This window comes from Neoarius graeffei, chromosome 6 (genome assembly GCF_027579695.1).
Source record: "Neoarius graeffei isolate fNeoGra1 chromosome 6, fNeoGra1.pri, whole genome shotgun sequence".
Lineage (NCBI taxonomy): Eukaryota > Metazoa > Chordata > Actinopteri > Siluriformes > Ariidae > Neoarius > Neoarius graeffei.
The window spans coordinates 36,234,399-36,243,915 of record NC_083574.1 but is presented as its reverse complement, the minus strand read 5'-3'; the positions used below and the strand labels follow the sequence as shown (position 1 = coordinate 36,243,915).

Here is a 9,517-nt window from a genome sequence, read left to right as displayed (position 1 = left end):
GTTGCCTTTTCTTCTGTCGGGAGGCGCCGCTAAAGCGAAACCGGTAAGCAGGAACGTAGCTGCACAATTAAAGGGGAAATGGGGTACAAATAAAACTGTCGCACAGGGCTTAAAGTGCGCCGAGAGCTGCTTTAGCCGCTCACTAACGCGCCTTAGTGTGTGAAAAGGGCGCCGGACGCAGCGGCCGGGTGATATTAGTGTTATGATGAGTGTTGGAGCAGATCTCTAATGGCGTGGGGCGCCTTAAGGGTTAATTTTTTCCTCCGCCGACATTTTATACACAGTCCAGCCGGCCTGCACGAGACATGTAAAAAGTTGTTTGTTATTTGAATAAATGCATATATATGGTGCAGTGCGTGTGCAGAAAAATTATTAGAAATTATTTTCATGCTATACAGAGCAGGGAGTGTGTAGGAGCGCGTGCATGAGTGTGTGCAGTGAGTGCATTGGGACTCGACCCCACACACACACACACAGTGTGCAACTTCTACATCCTCTTCTCACTCCTGCATGAATAACAGGAGAAACCTGCAGGGCTGAGATGAAATGAGCAGAGTCTGGACACCAGGAGGAACTTTTGCTTTTGCTCTGTGTGTGTGTGTGTGTGTGTGGCTCCTTGTGCACGCGCCTTTTTAAAGGGGAGTAGACTGGAGAAGGTTGACTCCAGTTCATCTCATCTCATCTCATCTCATTATCTGTAGCCGCTTTATCCTGTTCTACAGGGTCGCAGGCAAGCTGGAGACTATCCCAGCTGACTACGGGCAAAAGGCGGGGTACACCCTGGACAAGTCGCCAGGTCATCACAGGGCTGACACATAGACACAGACAACCATTCACACTCACATTCACACCTACGGTCAATTTAGAGTCACCAGTTAACCTAACCTGCATGTCTTTGGACTGTGGGGGAAACCAGAGCACCCGGAGGAAACCCACGGGGAGAACATGCAAACTCCACACAGAAAGGCCCTCGCCGGCCACGGGGCTCGAACCCAGGACCTTCTTGCTGTGAGGCGACAGCGCTAACCACTTAAAAAAAAAAAAACTCTTGATTTTTAACATTAAGTCGCTTTATCCTGTTCTACAGGGTCGCAGGCAAGCTGGAGCCTATCCCAGCTGACTACGGGCGAAAGGCGGGGTACACCCTGGACAAGTCGCCAGGTCATCACAGGGCTGACACATAGACACAGACAACCATTCACACCTACGGTCAATTTAGAGCCACTAGTTAACCTAACCTGCATGTCTTTGGACTGTGGGGGAAACCCACGCGGACACGGGGAGAACATGCAAACTCCATACAGAAAGGCCCTTGCCGGCCACGGGGCTCGAACCCAGAACCTTCTTGCTGTGAGGCGACAGCGCGAACCACTTAAAAAAAAAAAAAACTCTTGATTTTTAACATTAAGTCGCTTTATCCTTCTACAGGGTCGCAGGCAAGCTGGAGTCTATCCCAGCTGACTACGGGTGAAAGGCGGGGTACACCCTGGACAAGTCGCCAGGTCATCACAGGGCTGACACATAGACACAGACAACCATTCACACTCACATTCACACCTACGGTCAATTTAGAGTCACCAGTTAACCTAACCTGCCTGCCTTTGGACTGTGGGGGAAACCGGAGCACCCGGAGGAAACCCACGCAGACACTGGGAGAACATGCAAACTCCGCACAGAAAGGCCCTCGCCGGCCACGGGGCTCGAACCCGGACCTTCTTGCTGTGAGGTGACAGCGCTAACCACTTAAAAAACCTCTTGATTTTTAACATTAGGTACACTTTAGTCATCCAACATGTGATTCCTAAATATTTACATGTGAATTAGGCACGGTGGTGTAGTGGTTAGCACTGTCGCCTCACAGCAAGAAGGTCCTAGGTTCAAGGGCCTTTCTGTGCGGAGTTTGCATGTTCTCCCCGTGTCTGCGTGGGTTTCCTCCGGGTGCTCCGGTTTCCCCGACAGTCCAAAGACATGCATGTTAGGCTAATTGGTGGCTCTAAATGGACCATAGGTGTGAATAGTTGTTTGTCTCTGTGTCAGCCCTGCGATAACCTGGCGACTTGTCCAGGGTGTACCCCGCCTTTCGCCCATAGTCAGCTGGGATAGGCTCCAGCTTGCCTGCGACCCTGTAGGACAGGATAAGCGGCTACAGATAACGGATGGAAGGGGTGTAAGGCAAGAAACCTGTCTTGTCGATGTGGGCGTGGCTTAAGACAGAAAGGTGTAGGGTTTTGTTTTGTTTTTGGGGGGGTAATAAAGTATAAACATTTAACCCTATCACTATGCACTAAGTAGTTAGTTGCATGGATATTTATAGATAGATTTACTTTATTGATCCTGAGTTGGTCCAACAGCAAGTTCTTCTTTTGGCTGCTCCCGATTAGGGATCGCGACAGCGGATCTTTCATCTCCGTTGCTCCCTGTCTTCCGCATCGTTCTCTACCACACCTGCCACTTTCATGTCCTCTCTTACCACATCCATGTATCTCGTCGATTTCGTGTGCCTGGCAGCTCCATCCTCAACTTTCTCCTTCCAACATGCTCTGCATCTCTTCTCAGGATGTGCCCGTACCATCTCAGTCTCATCTCTCTTAGCTTAATTCCCAAGCTCTCCGCATGTGCTGTCCCTTATCCTGTCCAACCTTGTCACTCCCATCACAAACCTCAACATCCTTAACTTTGCCTCCTGTCTCTTTGTTAAAGAAATCCTTCTCTAACTGCTCCACCCTGCCTGCACTCACTATCGCAGCCCCCATTTTCCTGCACAGTTAACCCCAGGTACTTGAATTCACCAACTTTCTTTACGTCCATCTTCACTACACTCTCATCCCCATTCTCATTGATGCACATGTATTCTGTTTTGCTACTGCTCACCTTCGTTCCAATGCATACCTCCATCTCTCCAAAGCCAGCTCCTTTCTACTTTCACCACATACCACAATATCATTCGCAAATATCATGTTCCATGGTGACTCTTGCCTCACTTTGTCCGTCAAGCTATCCATCACTATGGCAAACAAGAAAGGGCTCAAACATTAACTCTGCCGTTATGATATTTAGGAATGTTTGATTCCTAAATATTTGTGAATTCGGAGTGTAACGCAATAAACCTGTCTTGTCAATGTGGGCGTGACTTAAGATGGAAATGTGTTTTTTGTAATTAAGTATAAACATTAATCCTACCACTATGCACGATATAGTTAGTCGCATGGATATTTATAGATAGATTTACTTTATTGATCAATATCAGGGTTTTTTCTAGAAAAATTTAGTATGAGGGCGCTCACCATGGCGAGGGAGCGAAGCGGGGGGGGAGATGGTGCCGGTTGTCCCCCCCCGCCGTGCAAAGCCTTTGACAAATGCTACAATGGGACATTGAGGCTATCTGAGAGGGAAATTGTAACAAATTGTCTGTCAACATTGAAAAAGAAAGAAGTAATCTTCTGCCCCGGACAGTCTTTGGCTTTCTTCCGCTTCGTGCCGCGGGATGACATCTTTAAATGCCCAAGTGTCAACAAAAACAACTCGCGAACTACTTCTATCAAAAGCTCCCGCGCCGGTGGGTGAAAGGTCATTCAGTCTCGAGAAATCTCGCTCTACAAGTCAGCTGACCTTGTATGTAACCCATGTCAAATCTCGCGAGAGCAGCCGCGACAAGTAAACAACTAAACAACATGGCGCCTCAGTCTGGAAAACACCGATTCGGATTGTTTTTGCACCGTCTGGCGGTGTATCTACTATGATTGGAATATTTTTGGAGCAATTATAACGTATTTGATGATCAGACACATTGTCACGTAGTGTTGCTGGGATGTTTTCACGGAGTCGGTAAGGGGGCGCACGCTGAGAGTAAGAGGGCGCAGGGCCCCTGTTCCCCCGTTTAGACGAAAGCCTGAATATCAATAAAGTAAATGCTGCTGTAGGAAAATAATCAACCATACTGTAGCATGGTTAACCCCGCCGACAGTAGTCGGAGGGGTTATTATTTTCACCTGCGTCAGTCTGTGTGTGTGTGTATCTGTCTGTCTGTGTGTCTGCAAGATATCTCAAGAACCAATGGATCGATTTGGACCAAATTTTGTACGTGTTGCCAATCACCCAGGAAGGAAACCATTAAATTTTGGAGGTCAAAGGTCAAGGTCATGGCAGAACTTCGAAATTTTCGCCCAATGTATTTTAATAGGGAAAAGGCGGGGTTTGCACTCGTTAGAGTGTCCCTGTCTAGTCTCATCTCATCTCATTATCTCTAGCCGCTTTATCCTTCTACAGGGTCGCAGGCAAGCTGGAGCCTATCCCAGCTGACTACGGGCGAAAGGCGGGGTACACCCTGGACAAGTCGCCAGGTCATCACAGGGCTGACACATAGACACAGACAACCATTCACACTCACATTCACACCTACGCTCAATTTAGAGTCACCAGTTAACCTAACCTGCATGTCTTTGGACTGTGGGGGAAACCGGAGCACCCGGAGGAAACCCACGCGGACACGGGGAGAACATGCAAACTCCACACAGAAAGGCCCTCGCCGGCCCCGGGGCTCGAACCCAGGACCTTCTCGCTGTGAGGCGACAGCGCTAACCACTACACCACTGTGCCGCCCCCTGTCTAGTTTGATTTTCTTTTTATTCTATTTTATGTTGTACAGTGTGTGTGTGCGTTTTTTTTTTTTGCATGTCTGATAACTTACAACAGCAAGTTATCAGACTTGCAAAAAAAAAAGACCCAAGAACAAGCCGACTATACAATATCCAGATAAAAACGTATCGATTAAAAAAAAAAATCCATACATCTGTGTACGTGCTTGTTCATTTGTTTGTTCATTCGTTCACTCACCTGTCCAGGATAATATAATAACAAATGTACTTGTTTTCCCAAATTATCAACAAGCTCATAGCCTAACTTAAACTACTGCACGTTCATATTTATGTGCCTCAAAATATCTGTTCATTCTGGAAAATATTTTATTATTAAGATAAGAGAAACTTTATTCATCCCTCGGTGGGAAAATTTATTCTGTTACATCTCTCTCTAATATGAATACGAGGGTACCAAGTATCCCAAAAGGATGACTGGATCAACACTCTCTTCAGGTTCTTGTTTTGGGTCACCGTGGCCTTTGAGATCCCCAGATCTCTTGATTTTTACCTGTGGGGACACGTGAAGGTGTACGTAGTGTACCAGGAAACGATACGCTGTATTAGGAATGCATTTGAAGAGTAATTACGTGCATAACAGCAGATGTGTTAACACGAGTGGGAGAGACTATTCTGTGTGTTTACAGAGAAACGACGACAATAATGTCGAGGTTGTTTTGTAAATAATGTTACATTTTGTGAAAAAAAAAAAAAGTGTTAATTTCCCCCATGTGTGGAGACTTTTGGGACAAATGGATATGCTGCTGTAGGAAAATAATCAACCATGAGGTGGTGTGGTTTAACAGTGCTTCCTGAAGTGTTCTATTCCTCATAGAGTACCGTGAATTGCCAGTAATTTTACTTTTTTTCTTTAATAAATAACAATGTCTTATTTAGAAAATCCCCTCCTGCCCCTTCTAGGTATGTCTCTGTATACAGTGGTGCTTGAAAGTTTGTGAACCCTTTAGAATTTTCTGTATTTCTGCATAAATATGACCGAAAACATCAGAGTTTCACACAAGTCCTAAAAGTAGATAAAGAGAACCCAGTTAAACAAATGAGACAAAAATATTATACTTGGTCATTTATTTATTGAGGAAAATGATCCAATATTACACATCTGTGAGTGGCAAAAGTATGTGAACCTTTGCTTTCAGTATCTGGTGTGACCCCCTTGTGCAGCAATAACTGCAACTAAACGTTTCCGGTAACTGTCGATCAGTCCTGCACACCGGCTTGGAGGAATTTTAGCCCATTCCTCCATACAGAACAGCTTCAACTCTGGGATGTTGGTGGGTTTCCTCACATGAACTGCTCACTTCAGGTCCTTCCACAACATTTCGACTGGATTAAGGTCAGGACTTTGTTTTGAAATGGCCAAGTCATTCACTTTATTCTTCTTTAACCATTCTTTGGTAGAACGACTTGTGTGCTTTGGGTCGTTGTCTTGCTGCATGACCCACCTTTTCTTGAGATTCAGTTCATGGACAGATGTCCTGACATTTTCCTTTAGAATTCGCTGGTATAATTCAGAATTCATTGTTCCATCAATGATGGCAAGCCGTCCTGGCCCAGATGCAGCAAGACAGGCCCAAACCATGATACTACCACCACCATGTTTCACAGATGGGATAAGGTTCTTATGCTGGAATGCAGCGTTTTTCCGTTCTCCAAACATAACGCTTCTCATTTAAACCAAAAAGTTCCATTTTGGTCTCATCCGTCCACAAAACATTTTTCCAATAGCCTTCTGGCTTGTCCATGTGATCTTTAGCAAACTGCAGATGAGCAGCAATGTTCTTTTTGGAGAGCAGTGGCTTTTTCCTTGCAACTCTGCCATGCACACCATTGTTGTTCGGTGTTCTCCTGATGGTGGACTCATGAACATTAACATTAGCCAATTTGAGAGAGGCCTTCAGTTGCTTAGAAGTTACACTGGGGTCCTTTGTGACCTTGCCGACTATTACACGCCTTGCTCTTGGAGTGATCTTTGTTGGTCGACCACTCCTGGGGAGGGTAACAATGGTCTTGAATTTCCTCCATTTGTACGCAATCTGTCTGACTGTGGATTGGTGGAGTCCAAACTCTTTAGAGATGGTTTTGTAACCTTTTCCAGCCTGATGAGCATCAACAACGCTTTTTCTGAGGTCCTCAGAAATCTCCTTTGTTCATGCCATGATACACTTCCACAAACATGTGTTGTGAAGATCAGACTTTGATAGATTCCTGTTCTTTAAATAAAACAGGGTGCCCACTCACACCTGATTGTCATCCCATTGATTGAAAACACCTGACTCTAATTTCACCTTCAAATTAACTGCTAATCCTAGAGGTTCACATACTTTTGCCACTCACAGATATGTAATATTGGATCATTTTCCTCAATAAATCAATGACCAAGTATAATATTTTTGTCTCATTTGTTTAACTGGGTTCTCTTTATCTACTTTCAGGACTTGTGTGAAAATCTGATGATGTTTTAGGTCATATTTATGCAGAAATATAGAACATTCTAAAGGGTTCACAAACTTTCAAGCACCACTGTATAGTTTTGTTTAATGTTGTGGAACATATGCAGGATAAGTTAGTTCCTGCAGTCATTTTAGTAATAGCAGCTATAAATAGTCGTTCTCTCTCTGTGTCCAGCTGCTGTTCTCTAACGCGTTGTGTGGACTGGTGCGGGCTCCAGTTATCTCTCCACCATGTCCGTGCGGGAGGCTTTTAACCCAGAGAGTTACGAGTTGGACAAGAACTTCAGACTAACCCGCTTCACAGAGCTTAAAGGCACCGGCTGCAAAGTCCCTCAGGATGTGCTTCAAAAACTTCTGGAGTCATTGCAGGAGAACCATTATCAGGAGGATGAGCAGTTCCTCGGGGCAGTTATGCCCAGACTGGGTTTGTAGTTGTTGTACTCATTTGCAGTCATGGTAGATTAGCCACTGTTATGGCTGCATCATGTATTGTTTATTAATTATTTGTTTACCTGTGTAGGACTGAAATGTACAAACTTTCTTTAGCCACAACCCCAATTCCAAAAAAGTTGGGACGCTGTGCAAACTATAAATAAAAACATAGTATGAAAATTTGCAAATAGTGGAAACCCTATATTTCGTTGAAAATAGTACAAATATAACATATCAAATGTTGAAACTGAAAAATTTTTGTTTTTTGAAAAATATATGCTCGTTTTGAATTTGATGTCAGCAACATGTTTCAGAAAAGTTGGGACAGGGGTAACAAAAGACTGAAAAAGTTGTGTAATGTGAAAAAAAAAAAAAACAACCAACCTAATTTGGTTAATTGGCAGCAGGTCAGTAACATGATTGGGTATAAAAAGAGCATCCCAGAGAGGTCGAGTCTCTCAGAAGTAAAGATGGGGAGGGGTTCACCGCTCTGTGAAAGACTGCGTAGGCAAACAGTGCAACAATTTAAGAATAACATTCCTCAATGTAAAATTGCAAAGAATTTGGGGATCACATCATCTATGGTACATAATATCATTAAAAGATTGAGAGAATCTGGAGAAATCTCTGTATGCAAGAGACAAGGCTGGAAACTGACATTGGATGCCTGTGATCTTCAGGAGACACTGCATTAAAGGCAGACACGTGTCTGTAGTGGAAATCACTGAATGGGCTGAGGAACACTTCAGAAAACCATCGTCTGTGAAAACAGTTCATTACTGCATCCACAAATACAAGGTTAAAACCAGATATAAACAATATCCAGAAACACCACCACCTTCTCTGGGCCCGAGCTCTTTTACTGAGGCGAGGTGGAAAATTATCCCGAGGTTTGACGAATCGAAAGTAGAAATTCTTTTTAGAAATCATGGACACCACGTCCTCCAGACTAACAAAGAGAGGGACCATCCGGCTTGTTGTCAGTGCACAGTTCAAAAGCCAGCACCTGTGATGGTATGAGGGTGCATTAGTGCACATGACATGAGTGGCTTGTACATCTGGGAAGACAGAATTAATGCTGAATGATCTATACATGTTTCAGAGCAATATGCTGCCATCCAGACAAAATCTTTTTCAGGGAAGGCCTTCCTTCTTTCAGCAAGACAATGCCGAACCGCTTTCTGCACATATTAAAACTGCATGGTTCCGTAGTAAGAGTCCAGGTGCTAAACTGGCCTGCCTACAGTCCAGACCTGTCTTCTATTTAAAACATTTGGTGCATTATGAAGCGCAAAATACGACATAGGAGACCCCAAACTGTTGGGCAACTGAAATTGTATATCAGGCAAGAATGGGACAACATTTCTTTCAAAACTACAGCAATTGGTCTCCTCAGTTCCCAAACGTTTACCGAGTGTTGTTAAAAGTAGAGGTGATGCAACACAGTGGTAAACATGCCTCTGTCCCAACTTTTCTGAAACGTGTTGCTGACATCAAATTCAAAATGAGCATATATTTTTCAAAAAACAATAAAATTGGTCAGTTTCAACATTTGATAGGTTGTCTTTGTACTATTTTCAATAAAATATAGCAATTCCATGATTTGCGAATTATCGCATTGCGTTTTTATTTACAGTTACCAGGTTATTTGAACAGCTTGAAATAAGCATGCACCGATACTGGCATCGGCATCTGCCCCGATACTCCACTAATATACTCATACTCGTACTTGTCAAACAGTTGCCGATACCATGAACCGATACCAGTGCCGATCCCATGCGCCGATACCAATGTTCCCCGCAGCGCTTTTTGTTCCATTTGAGAGAGAAAAAAAAACTGAAGCATTGTTGAGCTCAGGCTTGAGCATAATATGATAGGCTATACCATGCGCCGATAGTGTTCCGTGAAGCGCCTTTTGCCAGCGTCCGTTCGAGGAAAAAAAGCCTCTCCCAGGAAAAAAATTGTAAATCTCAAGCATTG

At 44.2% G+C, this 9,517-nt stretch overlaps 1 protein-coding gene across 1 annotated transcript in view; it reads left to right on the top strand.

The window, feature by feature from the left end:
• sephs1 (selenophosphate synthetase 1) overlaps positions 1-9,517 on the top strand; it is a 28,254-nt gene continuing 18,737 nt past the window's right edge. The window contains exons 1-2 of the mRNA XM_060923603.1: positions 1-43; positions 7,281-7,529. Coding sequence (XP_060779586.1) covers positions 7,337-7,529 — 193 coding nt within the window. The 5' untranslated portion in view covers positions 1-43; positions 7,281-7,336. The remainder of the gene's footprint in view (positions 44-7,280; positions 7,530-9,517) is intronic.